This window comes from Diadema antillarum, unplaced genomic scaffold (assembly GCF_040938485.1).
Source record: "Diadema antillarum isolate AM-2024a unplaced genomic scaffold, OU_Dant_1.0 seq00000563_RagTag, whole genome shotgun sequence".
In the NCBI taxonomy this organism is placed as follows: Eukaryota; Metazoa; Echinodermata; class Echinoidea; order Diadematoida; family Diadematidae; genus Diadema; species Diadema antillarum.
The window spans coordinates 2,854,067-2,870,132 of NW_027271502.1; the positions used below are offsets into that span (position 1 = coordinate 2,854,067).

Here is a 16,066-nt window from a genome sequence, read left to right on the forward strand (position 1 = left end):
TAAAAATGCACTGTGATGGTGTTGAAAAGTGTTCACCTGACACTTCGTGGTGTTAATTTGACACTGTACGTGGTGTTATTTTGACACTGTACTGGTGTTAATTCAAAAATGACACCACATGGTGTTGATTTGATATTTGTTGGTGTTAATATCAATGGTTTAACACCCGTCCAGCTTCAATAAGAGACCACACCAGCTGGTGTTACTTTGGTGTAAATTTATTTTCACATTTTTTCAAAAATCTAGTATTTTGATGTAAAATTCTTGATCGTCTTGTTTCAATTAAAAATTGAACAAGAAGTGCAGTTGCTAAGAAACTCTTCAAAAAACAGTTTAAAATTTGGAAATGACACCCGGAGGTGTTAATTTAACACCATAAAATTAATGAGCACCGAAAATTTAACACCAGCTCGGTGTTCACTATTTAACACCGGACTTTTTGCAGTGTAGTTGCTTATTGTTAATGTTTAGTCGTAGCTTTCTATTTGAGCGAAATGCTGACTTTCTGATAATAATCATCACACATTCATTGAATTTTTCCCCGAGGACCTCGATAATCTCATTCATCCTGCTGTACACCGTGATGGGAGTAGCAAAATACTTAAAGACTTTATATCAGTTCACGACATTTGTTGCTGTGTCGGGTCCGAGCCTCCAGCAAGTTCTCTGCGAGTTAGGGACAATCTTCGTTATTAAGGTGATGTGCATTAGATACACTTATGATATTAAACCGTTATGCCTACATTGTATATGTAGGTAATTTTGACCCCTATTTCATTATATTAATACAAGAAATATTTCATTTTGTTCATTCAAAATTCCCTATCAAGGCTATACGATCCACGGTGTCACACTTCATGCCACCAATCGGCTTTAGTGATTACAGCGGCCAAAACACATTTTTTTTTTTTTCTGTGTGTCGTTTTCACTCAACCAAATACATGATGTAGCAGATACCGATGTATCGTGTTGACCAGCAAGTGGTGTTGCACAACTGTTACGGGCAATTTACTAATGTACACCAGTTGACTAGCTATTCAAATTTTATACGTATATTGGTACCAACGATTGCTCCTGGCAACCAAAAAACTTGCCCGACCCTTGCCCAACTCTTGCCCGAGAATAACGATGTGCATAAGGTTATAATGGTGGCTGGAATTGCAGCTTGAGTAAACTGGTCTACTAAGTATTCGTTTTGAAACTGGACGATTCTAGTGTACGTTCCGAACTGGAAACAAAACAGTCGAGTACACACGACACTCCCATGTTGGAACAAAGTTCTCTGTAAAAGAAAACAAAAAGTCATGAGTCACAAGGGCCTTCGCAATTGCACCAATCGGATTGGCGCTTCTCAAGCGACCAATAGGGCGTCGGGGTAGGGCATGCATCGTTTTCTGGAGACAATAGGCCTACACAGTGCCCCGGTCCACCGGAGCTGCATGTATGACCATGGTTGTAGGTCCATGGTATGACTAAGTTGTTTTTGATCTGGACACTGGGGTGGATTTTTCCTCCCCCCCTTTTAATTCCTATAGTCTGAAGTGAGAAACTACAATCATTAGTAGCTCCATGCTACCATCGGTTCCATAAAATGTATAAGATATGGAAATCCGCGGCAGGCCTAAACTTTATTAGATGCATGGACAATTGGGTTTGAATTTCATTACCGTGCCTTGTCCAAAGCTAGAAGTTTTGATGAATGGATTAAACCAGAGCGGAATGGCATAGATCTCACTAGATCGGCCCTAAAATTAGAAAAATGACGGAATATTGGAGTTACATGTGGAACGATGAAAACAGCAAACTCGATAACTATATACGCAAATGACTAGGGCACGATAAGGTGGCTTACAAATCCCCCATTGACCTAAATGCAAATCTTTAACTTAACGTCCTCTAGTAATCTTTGGCATGAAATTAAAAGAAAGAAAGAAAGAAAACTCGTTTGCATTGATGTGCAGGATTGTGCTTCAATTAAAGCCTATTGGGGACATTATGGGAGGGAAAGGATTGTGCACCGGTTGCTTATCAAATAGATCAAAAACACGACATTAGATTTTTTTTCACACCACACCTATAAACACTTTTAATAGCAATGGCATCACCACCTCAGCTATAATGCACGATTCGGGTTGCCACCATCGACTATTCGGCAAAAACATGCGAAACTTAAAAATCCACAAAATTTAACTTCCTCGTGTATCTGTCTTGAATGAAACTTCTGGACATCGCACACCGAGGATGATGCAGAATTGTCAAAATAAATAAATGAATAAATTAAAATACCACCACCACCACAAAAAGGAAACAAACACACAAACACACAAACAAACAAAACAAAACAACAATTTGGCGTACCCCTCTAATCCAACCTTATATAACCTCTCCAGCTCCAGAATGCCGGGTAGATTCTTGCTATTTTAGTACAATTTTGGGATAGAATATACGACAGTGCATTCGCAGCATTTTTTTTTTTCGCGGCAAATCCTGTCTTTCTTGTCCCCACCAGTGAAATGCAAATCATGTATGAGCTGTTGGGTGCATTTTCTTCTCGAGCGACTGCAAGAATATCATATGGTAGCAAACTTGTATTTCATAAACCCTGGCAATGACGTTCAATCGTTGCTTGCTGGTTTGTTTTTTTGTTTTTTTGGCATATCACAAATATATGAATATGTAAATTACAAATCTAAATACAAGGCTTGTACTTCATTGAAATTGCATAAAACGTATGCATGTCGGTCGGTCAGCACAGTGTACTTATGCTCTGTATCAATGTGCCAATAAATATACCTGTATCTTTTTACGAAACAACATCAACAAAAACGCGCGAACATACACTGCATATTGCACATCACGCACGCTGGCAAACAGGCGCAAGGCAGCGGGCTCAATTATGACGTCATATGCCATAGTTACACACGCTATCTATACTGTCCAATCACGAATGGACACAAAGACATGTGACAACCATTGGCCAATAACGTAGCTGGATGGCACCATCTATCTTTGCCTAGTCATTATGCGTTTATCATCGGATAAATACTCCATGCCCGCCTGGATCGCGTCAGACATAGGAAAATTTGAGAAGCTCTGAAGTTACGTTCGTCAAGACATCGTTTCTATTCATCTAATAAGCTGTCTTGTTCAGGTTGCCAGTCGGTTTCATCAGTGCAAAGTGAGTATAACGCTGTGTTTTTCATTTATTCAGGCGTACTCTGTCACACATCTCTACCGCGGTCATGTACAGTACGGTATGCAGTGATAATGCAATGAATGACAGAATGTAATGTACAATGCAATGGCAATGTAACAACACCATGCAGGACCTATTGCATATCGCAGGGCAGGGCAGGGCGGGGAACTCTTGCTGGCATTCCATGCCATACCATGATGCCAGAATCTAGCAATGTTAACCTCAATAATAACGGTACGACATCAGTTTTAATGGTACCTATTAACGTTTATTAAAAACATGTTAGCAAAAAACATTTCTTTTATACGATACCCTACCCTATATGATATTCCACAAACCTGTGTGTAAAGGTCGAGGCACTCTCAAAAGATAGACTGAATGAAGCGAAGGGGCTGAAAGAAAATGGATGTGGATGTATGTGAACAGGTGAACGACTGAAAATGAAACTTGTCAAAGAAGACTTGCACCACAGTGATGGTGATAGATAGCAATGCACGTAGAATTTTGTCCAAAGTGATTAGCAGACCAAGTCTACCTTCTACCAATCCTAGACTTGAGTAAAATCTTTAATTTTTGTGTGTGTGATGAAGTTGGTAAGTCTACGGTTGGTAAATTTGCAAAATTCTTACTCTATCACGTGGGTACCAGCTGTCTACACAGGTAATATTAGATCTTCATTTATCTAACAGAGAGAGAGTGTGTGTCGGCTGCTGTAAAACCAGAAATATTTAAAGCATTCTAGAACAACGTGCCTTTTAATTTTCAAGAGCCAAGATTTACAAAATTAGAATTCATGCGAAAGTTGTTTGTCAACACAAGCATTCATTTGGATGCCAGTGGCAGTTCGCACAAATTTCAAGTTGCAAGAAGGGTTGTTTATTGCTTTACAGTATTTATTTTTGCTCAACTTCTTTTAGTGATTGTTCATTTTTTGCTGGTCTAGGTTCTAATGTCAAATGCGTGAAACATTTACTTCACAGGTTTAATTTTTAATACCTGTTGAAGTATCTGCCGTCATGCAGTTTTGGAAAGCACATGATGCAGACAACGTGTGTTGCTGGAGCTATACATTGACAGAGACTCCAACCCTCCCGTTTTCGACGGGAGATCTCCCGCCGAAAGCCCATTTTGGCAAAATCTCCCGTTCTCCCGTTTGAGATTTGATTTCTCCCGCCCTGGCTCTGTGTCTCCCGGTGGAAAGGATTTCTTACTTATTGCTATCGTATGTTGAAAAAATAAGCCTTTATAGATAGCACCAGAGAACATCTAAAACCCTAGGAACTTCGCGCTTCGCACACATCAACTTGGAGTCTCCTGTTTGTTAGGGGTTTCGGGCGGGAGAATCTCCAGATCAGAAGGTGCTTGGGGTTGGAGTCTCTGCATTGATTTCTGTAAGATCGGACCGTGGTAGATTTATAATTTCTAGTTACCTGTAAAATATACTGACTGTTTTTTACTGTAGTTCCCACTTCCAGTAAGTTCCAGAGAAGTGTGTTTGTGTATCAACTATTTTCTGTTCAGTGTTATAATGGCGTGGCATGCATTTAGCAAAGCTTTCATGAGATCTTTTTCCTCTTCTCATTTTGTTTTCAACAGACCAATCATGCAGATCTTTGTGAAGACCCTCACTGGCAAGACCATCACACTTGAAGTCGAGCCTAGTGACACCATTGAAAATGTGAAGGCCAAGATCCAAGACAAGGAGGGTATCCCCCCTGACCAGCAGCGTCTGATCTTCGCTGGCAAGCAGCTTGAGGATGGCCGTACTCTTTCTGACTACAACATCCAGAAGGAATCTACCCTCCATCTCGTACTCCGTCTTCGTGGTGGTATGCAGATCTTCGTCAAAACCCTCACTGGCAAGACCATCACTCTTGAGGTTGAGCCAAGTGACACCATCGAGAACGTGAAAGCCAAGATCCAAGACAAGGAGGGTATCCCCCCTGACCAGCAGCGTCTGATCTTCGCTGGCAAGCAGCTTGAGGATGGCCGTACTCTCTCTGACTACAACATCCAGAAGGAATCTACCCTCCATCTCGTTCTCCGTCTTCGTGGTGGTATGCAGATCTTTGTCAAAACCCTCACTGGCAAGACCATCACTCTTGAGGTTGAGCCAAGTGACACCATCGAGAACGTGAAAGCCAAGATCCAAGACAAGGAGGGTATCCCCCCTGACCAGCAGCGTCTGATCTTCGCTGGCAAGCAGCTCGAGGATGGCCGTACTCTCTCTGACTACAACATCCAGAAGGAATCTACCCTCCATCTCGTTCTCCGTCTTCGTGGTGGTATGCAGATCTTTGTCAAAACCCTCACTGGCAAGACCATCACTCTTGAGGTTGAGCCAAGTGACACCATCGAGAACGTGAAAGCCAAGATCCAAGACAAGGAGGGTATCCCCCCTGACCAGCAGCGTCTGATCTTCGCTGGCAAGCAGCTCGAGGATGGCCGTACTCTCTCTGACTACAACATCCAGAAGGAATCTACCCTCCATCTCGTTCTCCGTCTTCGTGGTGGTATGCAGATCTTTGTCAAAACCCTCACTGGCAAGACCATCACTCTTGAGGTTGAGCCAAGCGACACCATCGAGAACGTGAAAGCCAAGATCCAAGACAAGGAGGGTATCCCCCCTGACCAGCAGCGTCTGATCTTTGCTGGCAAGCAGCTTGAGGATGGCCGTACTCTCTCTGACTACAACATCCAGAAGGAATCTACCCTCCATCTCGTTCTCCGTCTTCGTGGTGGTATGCAGATCTTTGTCAAAACCCTCACTGGCAAGACCATCACACTTGAGGTTGAGCCAAGCGACACAATCGAGAACGTTAAAGCAAAGATCCAAGACAAGGAGGGTATCCCCCCTGACCAGCAGCGTCTGATCTTCGCTGGCAAGCAGCTTGAGGATGGCCGTACTCTCTCTGACTACAACATCCAGAAGGAATCTACCCTCCATCTCGTTCTCCGTCTTCGTGGTGGTATGCAGATCTTCGTCAAAACCCTCACTGGCAAGACCATCACTCTTGAGGTTGAGCCAAGCGACACCATCGAGAACGTTAAAGCAAAGATCCAAGACAAGGAGGGTATCCCCCCTGACCAGCAGCGTCTGATCTTTGCTGGCAAGCAGCTCGAAGATGGCCGTACTCTCTCTGACTACAATATCCAGAAGGAATCGACTCTCCATCTCGTTCTCCGTCTTCGCGGGGGTCAATAGATTTATCAAGATGCTACCGAACCAGAGCCACTTATGACCATGACCCATATCAATTTTCATATACTATAATTTTCCTTGCTCACTACTTTTATTGGGCATTACCTGACTGATGACATTATACCAAGCAAAGGTTGATCAATAGAGAACATATTTGCTCTTTAGAATATACCAGCTTTATAAGTCTTACATTGCTGATGCTTACAATCTTGAAAGTATTTAAGGTGTGATATAAAAGATACGGGCAACTACCAAGCATGATATAAGACAACATCAGTCGCAACGAGTCACTTTTCCTCAAATTGCTGTCATTGGAAAAAAAAATTGAATGCTTTATGCCTGGTAGACAAAATGACTGCTTAATACTGAGCTGTGAGTTTGCATTTATCAAGATCAAAGGGTTCTATGTATTTCTAGACAAAATACACTGGAATACCAAGTGTGAGTTTGGAATACTCTTCTTTGATTTGGTCAGAAAATTGTACAATGTACCTTTGTTTTGGAGACATCAGAAACCTTTTACTTGGTTGCATTGTTTGTCAGTCATAGTGGAAAATGCTTGTACTTCAGGCAAAATGTTTGAGGGGAAAATACTCAAATGCATGCAATATACAACTGCAGTGAGGAGTTTGTTCCTAAATTGCCTTTCTGCATAATGGAATGCTTCCCGATTTTTATATAAATGGCCGATCTCTGCTTGTAGGTGTGGATTTGACATGGTGAATTTTCATTTGACCGCCACCCCCATAGATCTTTGATAAACATACAAAGAAATATATGTGATCTCAATAGGAAAGTTCTGATACTGCAAGATTATGACCCGCTGGAGATGTAAGTCAAATTAAGTTCATTCCATTTTCAATACTTTTGATATGTTCCGTGATAATCTTGGACAAGAAAAGTGAACACAAGGAGAATAAATGTAACCATACAGCATAACATTACTTGACTATGTTCGTTCCTGGTGCGTTGATGCTCAGTGCTGTGGTGTGGATTTGTTGTGCTCATTGGTACTTGGTGCATTGGAAAGTTTGGTTTTCCTTGTTTGCATGGAAAAGAGGATGTGTATGTGTGTGTGTATGTGTGTGGATGTTTGTGTGGACAGTGTGTAATGTTTGCACTCCAATTTTGGAAAGAATAATAGATGTTTGATCATGTGTGGTGCGCAATAGCTACATATCTACATTTGGTCCATTGGGGATATATGTATTTACGTGCTGTATATTGATATGACACTCCTTGCACAAAAACAGTTTTCATCATACAAACACACAACACACACACATACACACACTGACCTTGGTGCTTGTTTGTGAAACATGTTAGCATGTATATGGTCCAGCTTCTTGAAAGGATTGTAGAAAATATTCTGTGCGGTAGTTGTTGATTCAAGATTTTGGCGAGTGCTGTGTGGTGTAGAATATGCATTACTGCACATTGTTCTTGTTTTATATCTTTATTAAAATAACAGGTACGGGAAAACGTGATGGGGAAGGGATAGGAAAAAGTAAAATGTCAATATTGCTTTTTGAAAGTGTATGAACAACAATACAGTGGAAACTCATATAAATAGAGATCTTACATAATACATGTACATGTATATAACAAAATACATGTACCCAATATGACTGATTTATCCGGTCTCAGTGAATTTATTTCCTTTTTTTAATTGTTTATTGACTACTGATATAAAATGTCTGATCTAAATAACAAATTGTCTTGGTCCCAAGGATCGTGATATATTGAGTTTCCATTGTATAACAGATGTTCTTGTGTCCATGATGACTTCTGCTGATTTGAATTGGTCACATTTTAAATGCAGGAATTGGTTTTAAATCCATACTTAATCAGTCATTTAATTAATCATTTTTTTTTTTTTTTTTGGCGCCCACTAAGGTCAACCCCTTAAAATCTTTCTTGCCTTTTGTGATGTCACTAAAAACATTAACATACAGTGTCCCATGGTACCAGCTCACAACAGCAAAACAACTTTCATATAAATATTTTGTGCACTTTTTTTTTTTTTTTTTGCCACACGAAGTCTTCAAACATTTTTTGCATTGCAGTGGCATTGACCTTTAGAAAATGATAATATAACTTACATTTTAGTACAGGTAATAAGAAACTTCTTGTGAAATATGAAAGGGCATGTTCTCAGAGGAAGTCAAAGTTTGATAGATGAAAATAGGTTTTGAAATGGCTGAGATATATATATATTTTAAAAGTCCTACTTAAAGGTGGGAATGAAGTTCTTGAGATCACTTTGATTTACTTTTTTGTATGTATATATCATTCATTTCAAAATCGAATTGCATCAAATAAGCTTGAATTCCTTTTAGAATAATGCTCTCTCATATATCATGTGGTTTCTTATTATCTCGCAAAAGATTCAAATCTTTATCTCCCATCTCAACCTTAACTATACTATCCCTTTAATCAAGGTGAAATGCATAACAGACATTGTGATGCTATTCCACGTTGCTTTACTGATAATGACATTACTGAAGGTGAGAGAGTTGTTATTCGATGGGGTCCGAGCATAAACTTTGTAGTGGTTGCTGAAAAAATTTAAAAGATGATTACAATTGATGATACATATTTTGGTGGGGAAAATAGGAATATGTAATGGGAAGAAGTCAAGATGTAATGACAATAAATGTAATGAACTACATACAGGGTACGTACAGTACTACATGGATTCCATGCAAATTATATACATTGTACATACATGTACAATATGTAGCTAGATGTCTCATGTTCATGTTCAATTTTTTCATTCACTCATTTACGATCTGAACATTAGCACATAGTGGATAGTACTTCATGAAATAATACCAATATATTACATATGCGGGTATATTATATACCGATATGTTATACACACTGTATGTATATACTTCATATAATATGCTACTTGAAAGTTAGTTTGTTATTTCTTTGTACACGTATATGATGGAGAGCCAATCCTTTGTACATCAGTGTATCATGAATATGACAGAAGTACACAATTAATTATAACAGCTAGTGGGAAAATTGACTGGCTTAATACGCCAAGAATGAGCTCGAATCGACAATACTGCGTGTGCAATTAAGTGATTGTATGTGTTGAGATATCCTATATAGGTACATGTACTTTAGGTATTCTACTATGGAGCTCGATGGTTCGTTGGTCCAAGCAAGGACCCATAGGGCCTACCACGACATGTTGATGTGTCGTTTCATTCTCACTGGGTATTGCATACATGTGTGACATGACATGGCCATGGATTGACGTTGGAATGTGAACTTTGCAAACGAAACCAAAGCAAGTGTTTATGCTCAAGAGAGAGAAAGAGAGAGAATGAGATAGATGGAGAAGGGGGGAGTGAATGGGCGGGGGAGGGTTGTCTGGCCACCTTTCTGTTTATGTCACACGCCCGCGTTCCGTACCAATTGGTCCCCGCGCGAACAGGATAAGGAATGTCGAAATCGCGTGGACAGGTACTGACATTATGGCGCAATAACATGCCAGAGGGCATAATTATGTCAATATCTCGACGTGCACATTGCGTCCAATCGATCAGGGAGGTGGATTCCCATCACCTTCTGGTTTTGTGCGTGTACCACTTCCTTGGTCTTGAATGGTTACATCTTTTTCTCTATATGAAGTGATGATAGGTACCGAAGTGAGGTGGAAGTCTCCGAACGTAATATTTGTACAGAGACAATCCATGCGTAGGCCTCTTTCGAGTGTATTGCTGATCTATCTAACTGCATGCTGTCCCCTATACTGTACATGGATATGCAACAACAACAACAACAAAAAAAAAAAAAATGAAATAAAAATGTAAGCTTTTTTCTTGGTGTGTGTGCGTGAACGTGTGAAGGAAAGTCTCATACGGTACACAGGAGTGTGTATCCGTGCATGTATAGCAAGTGTATGTGGTGCGCTATGTTTTGGTACTCGTGTGTATCATATTAAGTTAATTGAATTGAAGTGATATTTTAAATGTATGCCTATATTTCATCGTGTTGAAGGTTGAACGAACGGATATGTGTGTAGGCTAATGTGTAGGATATCATCGTGTTTATTTGGTGTAGTTTTCGTTCCAAATTGGATAATTTCTAGCTTTATATATTCTGCCCCCCCCCCTCATAAAGCTGTCAAACTATAGGGCCTATAGTGTAGGACCCATTAATCTTCGCCATTATATCATATGCGTGTTATATATTGGCTGTGAATTCCGATGATACTTCTCTCCATAGGTAAATGAACAAATCAATCAAACCAAGCTGTTAATACTTTCTGAATGATACACGTTGTACTGCACGTGTGAGCTCAGGGGAAGAAACATGGTTATGCAACATGTACTCAAAAGGAGGTGTTTGTGTGCGAAGCGCATCTCGGCAGGCAGGTGAATGTGTGGCAGAGCTGTGTACACAATTGGCCGCTAATAACACTTGAGAATGTGGAAAGGTCGGACGTCGGGATGGAACATCCAATGGCTCCGTTAAGTACACGTACGTTGTACACTATTAATATGTTCGGCCTTCAAGCAAAATACGATGTAATGCGTTGTATTTTGATGGCCTTATAACCTTACTGAACGGAGCCCTGACCTGGGGAAAGAGATGTCTCTTAGCTCTTCCCTCTATTAGCACAGCAACTGCAGCTCCCTCCCTTCACTACTGATGTCTATGTGGGATGCAGGACGGGAATAACCAGGGATGTGGAAAGAGTCACCCCCCTTGACAACCTACCTACAAGTATCGTAAACTAACTAAACACGCATACTCTTGGTGTTCATAATGATTAATGAGAAATGAAGTCATTTCTGGGCCACCTTATAAACCCTCAGATTGCCTAATTTATTTACAAAGTACACTGCCCAATACAGCTATGTATATCTTTCTTTTATGAGCACGGATGCTACTGCCATTATGTTAATGTATGAGGTAGTAATGTCGACTAGCTGACATGCTACTGAAATAATTTTAATGAATTATATTAATTTGTCGACTGTAAAAGTCACTTTTTTAATGGCTTTATTTTCTTACAATGATTTCATACCCATGTTGTGCAAGTTTTAATGTGTATTTATCGCTGTTGTTTGCTGTTATTTTATTTTATATGTATGTCAAGTGGACTCCTTTGAAAATCAGCTGTGCTGAAAGGGCTATCCACCCTATTGCTGGAAGTTGCCCTGTGTACGTCATGCCCATGAATTCTATAATGTTTTAGATGTCATTTCACATCACAGTAAGCTCATGATGAATTCGTAAGATGAGTACATAAATCTGTATTTGGTACATAATTCGATCCGCGCTATTTATAGCTGGGGTAGATAATCTCCATGATGATAGCCCCCATAGGGACCTATATCAAATTATTAGTCCCAGTGAGGTAGAAATTGATGAGGAATGGGAATAATTAATAACACCATTTAAATTCAAATGACCGCACACTGAACGTATAGTCACTTTTAGGCATAATCAACAACAACAACAACAACAAAAATACTTGATGACAAACTCTGAAATGATATTTGACATGAATTCAAACACCCATTAAATAATGATGACACTCATTCAAAACTATATCTGAAAAATAAGTTATTACTGTAAAAAATAAAGATATATTTACACACATGCAACAGCCACCATTGCATGTTGGTTAACCTTTACACTAATTATTCCGAAAGTGGTTATTATTCCGTGGTCAAATCAAACTGGTATGGCGATTGCAGTCCCTCAGACTGTTGTTTGTTTGTTTGTTTGTTTGTTAGTTTGTTTGTTTATTTGGGTTTTTTTTCATTTGTTACGAAAAGCGACAGCCGGATATTCATAATGCACCTCAATTTGTTTTGTTTATTTAATCTGGAAACAAATAAAACAAAGCCTTTTATGGGGAAACCGTTACGTGTTTTCCCATTATAGCTTTAACAACTAATGTTTGTACAAAACGACGTAGATTATACACGTCAGCGATGTAAACAGATAACAGTAGGGGTGGAATTCCAGCGACCCAAAGAATGACACTGGCTGTTACAAGAGAAAAAACGAGGATTCGCTTGAGTAGTAGATTGGCGTTTAACTGATGAATGCCTGAATACATTACTCATTCACCACGAAAATTTTTTATACAAAGCTAAGAGAAGGTCCACGTAACAAAATGTGTTACCAAAGGTGTTAATATGAAAACAAAGTCTATCACACCCCTCAGCAATCAAAATGACAAACTGTATGGCCTACTGCATGCATGAATGCCAAATACCATGGCCTTTGAGCACCCACGCGTGTGCGGAAAAAAACAACACCGTTAAAGGTATATATAGCGTCCTTCATTAAAATTTGTTGGACATAAGATCAGGGAATTTATATCTTACGTTGTACATAGAGAAAAACGGAGATGAGATGGGGGGGGGGATATAGAGGGCACGGGCCATGAAACCGTAGCGACCCCCCCCCCCCCCCCCCCACACACACACACACACTTTTTGGAGTCTGAGAAAAAAAAAATCGCCCACACTTTCCGATGGTTCCGTCCATTGCTCAGGTTCTCCCCGTGTAGTAGTAATGATAATGTTAATAATAATAGTAATGATGATAACAATAATAACAATAACACTTAGGACCTACATGACGCTTAATATTGACGTTTCTAAGTGCATTAATACTGAAAAATATTAAATAAAAATACAGCATTATGTACACAATATAGTATATAATATTATATTATCATTATGTATATAAATGTGTACAATATAATACATACTTAGTACAAGTTTAAAGGTTGTGGGGGAGGGAGTACCAAAATCAAAAACAAAAACGTTTCTGGAGGGAGTCGTTGATAAATGCAAAAGAAAATATTAATATAGTGAACGTAAAATTCTGCACGCAATCTATGTTTATAATTAGATTTGCATGACGTAATATCTCACATATCATGAGCAAACTATGTAACTTTTTTATATTTGAAAATAAAACGAAAAAAGAGATACTAGAAGAAAACACGAAAAGGAGACAGTGATATTATGAGGATATCAATATACAGTATCCGCAAAAAAGAAGAAGAAGAAGATAGATATCAATACATTGGCCTTTAATTTCATTTGTGCAGTTCGGAGTTTGGCTCAGTGAACTCCATTGTATCTTCATCGCTGTTTGTTCAATCACGGTTTGAAACACACATAACTACCACCCATAGGGGCACGTTTACGGGCATAGTGATATTATATGTCCATTGTATGCAAATACATTTGCTTTGCACACGTGGACATTATGCCTTCAAGCATATATGTTGCAAATCTTTAACTTTTATGTCAATGTAATTATCATTGTTTAAATGTACTCGTCATAATATCATGAAGGGAAAATTGATCGTTGAATTGACCATGTATAATCCATGCTGTGGGATTTTCTGTCGCAAAACAAGCAAATCATCATCAAAGTCGTTAAAATATAACTGCTCACAATATATAATGCATGATTATATAAATACGATTATACCTATAAGGAAATGGGAGATATATACGCACACTCTACAAAATTTGTTGATTGATATTGATTTGCTGCATGAACACCTGATTTATATTGTAGCAGATAAAGTCAAAATGATTTTGAGGATTACAGCCTCTTGCCATTTTAGCACTTGATATGTCATGGAAAGTTGCGGACTATATGGTAGTGTGTTCGATTACTATAGATAGTTTACAGCTACGTCTTGAAGATTTGAATAATTACGATTTGACACCGCGATATGAGAAATTAAAAACGAAGTTGGTGAGCATGATAATGCAATATTCCGACGTGTCTGTGAAATTTACTGTAAATCCGTAACATTATATTGTGATGTGTCCAATGTTCATGACCTGAGTGCCACTTTCCGCTTATAATATACATGCATGGAGCAAAAAAAAAAAAAAAAAAAAAAAAAAAAAGGGGGGGGGGGGAATGTTAAAGAAACGTTCATCAGTTACGTTGCAACACTAAGCAGTCATATCACTTGCACAATGAGTCCGCAAGGCGTATTGCCGTCATTGTAATGTGGTGGCTGGCTTTGTGTGCATATATACATTACAGTCAAATCTCCCATTGGGATACATGGCAAACCTAGACGATGAATAAGCCAATGCTTTGATGCGTCATTTCCGTGTGAGCAATAATAGCGTGGGGCCAGGAAAGAGGTCGATTGTAAAACGGGAGTTTGATGTAATACCCTTTGTACGACACTAGCAATACTGTTTGGATTGAAAGCCCAGTCAGTGCTTCCCCCCACCCCCCCCCACCACCACCCTAACCCCCCCCCCATTGTTGATATGACTTTACGTTTTTCTTTGTCTTGTTTTATTTCTCTAGCCGTCAAAAATGACTTGTATTCAGATCATTGTCCGATATACTTGTGCAATTTTAAGATACTAAATATGGTATATGGAGAAGCAGCTAGGTATGTAACTTTACACCTTTTGTCAATATGCTAATTATCTGTCCATCCAGTTTCTATTCCCACGCAAACACTCATACACATCTTTGTTCCTCTCTCCCTCCACCCTCTGTCTATTTGATTATATACACTATTACACACACATATATATATATATATATATATATATATATATATATATACATATAATATATATATATATATATACACACACATATATATATACATATAATATATATATATATATGTATATATATATACATATATATATATATACATATATATATATATATATATATATATATATATATATATACATTTAAAACCCATTTTCAAGCACTGCATTTGGCAAAGGTATCATGAACACTTCACCCTTTGAAGGGTATCATCTAATCATGGTTCAGTACATTATGAACAAATTATTGCTAAGAATGTAGGCCTATACCTATATATAATTCTCTGAAAAAAACAAACAAAACATAATGACCCATTTCCCTTAGAACTTCCCTTACAGATTGTATGTACAATCACAAAGAAGACAAAGAAATAAGAACTTGTACAGGGGTTGTATCAGTAAGATGCAATTTGCACAAGAGTTGTTACTGATTTTGTTAATAATAGCTTACATTTATTTTTAAGATTTTCAAATGAGACATGGCTGATGCATGTACAGAGTGTGTATCTTGAGTTTGACAAAAATTGGTAGAAGTTAATTGGTCTTGCATACAGCTGTGTATTGGCAATACCTCTGCCTTTCAAAGCTATGTACTCTTTGGATGGAAATCTAGAAACATAAATCATTTCAAAGGCAAACTGCCCTCCATGTTTAAGTCACCTTCAGAAGAATGAACTCATCAAATAGCAGCATAATTTTCATTCAGTAAACAGTATTGTAAGAGAGTTCTGTAACTGAAGAGTACCACACATTTTTGCAAAAGCTACACAGTTGCAGAAGTTACATGACTTGATATCTACACAGGCCTGTGCTATAAAATCATGTTACCGATGAATTCAGCATATATTATCCTAGAATATTGGAAGCATATAATTCCTTGTTGAGTTCCTGGTATTTGGAAAGTGCAAATTTGCATGCAAGTGAGGGTGACTTGTGATACAATGTGATTTGTATGTACATTTATATGATTGTTATCAGTATGCCTGTTTTCAGCACACATAAAAAACAAACAAAAAACTGTTAAATTCCATCAGCATTTTTTCCAGTCCACAACAAACAAAAGACTACCAA

At 38.6% G+C, this 16,066-nt stretch overlaps 1 protein-coding gene across 1 annotated transcript; it reads left to right on the forward strand.

Annotated features, from left to right (window-relative positions):
- The first annotated feature begins 3,041 nt into the window (after positions 1 to 3,041).
- Positions 3,042 to 7,337, forward strand: LOC139735079 (polyubiquitin-C). The gene is made up of 2 exons (XM_071645851.1): positions 3,042 to 3,178; positions 4,793 to 7,337. The coding sequence occupies exon 2, from the start codon at positions 4,800 to 4,802 to the stop codon at positions 6,399 to 6,401; it is 1,602 nt and encodes a 533-aa protein (XP_071501952.1). The 5' UTR covers positions 3,042 to 3,178; positions 4,793 to 4,799; the 3' UTR covers positions 6,402 to 7,337.
- Positions 7,338 to 16,066: the final 8,729 nt, after the last annotated feature.

What these genes read in the sequence shown, in the direction of transcription:
- LOC139735079 (XM_071645851.1), top strand. Translation starts at nt 4,800, where the DNA reads ATGCAGATCTTTGTGAAGACCCTCACTGGCAAGACCATCACACTTGAA.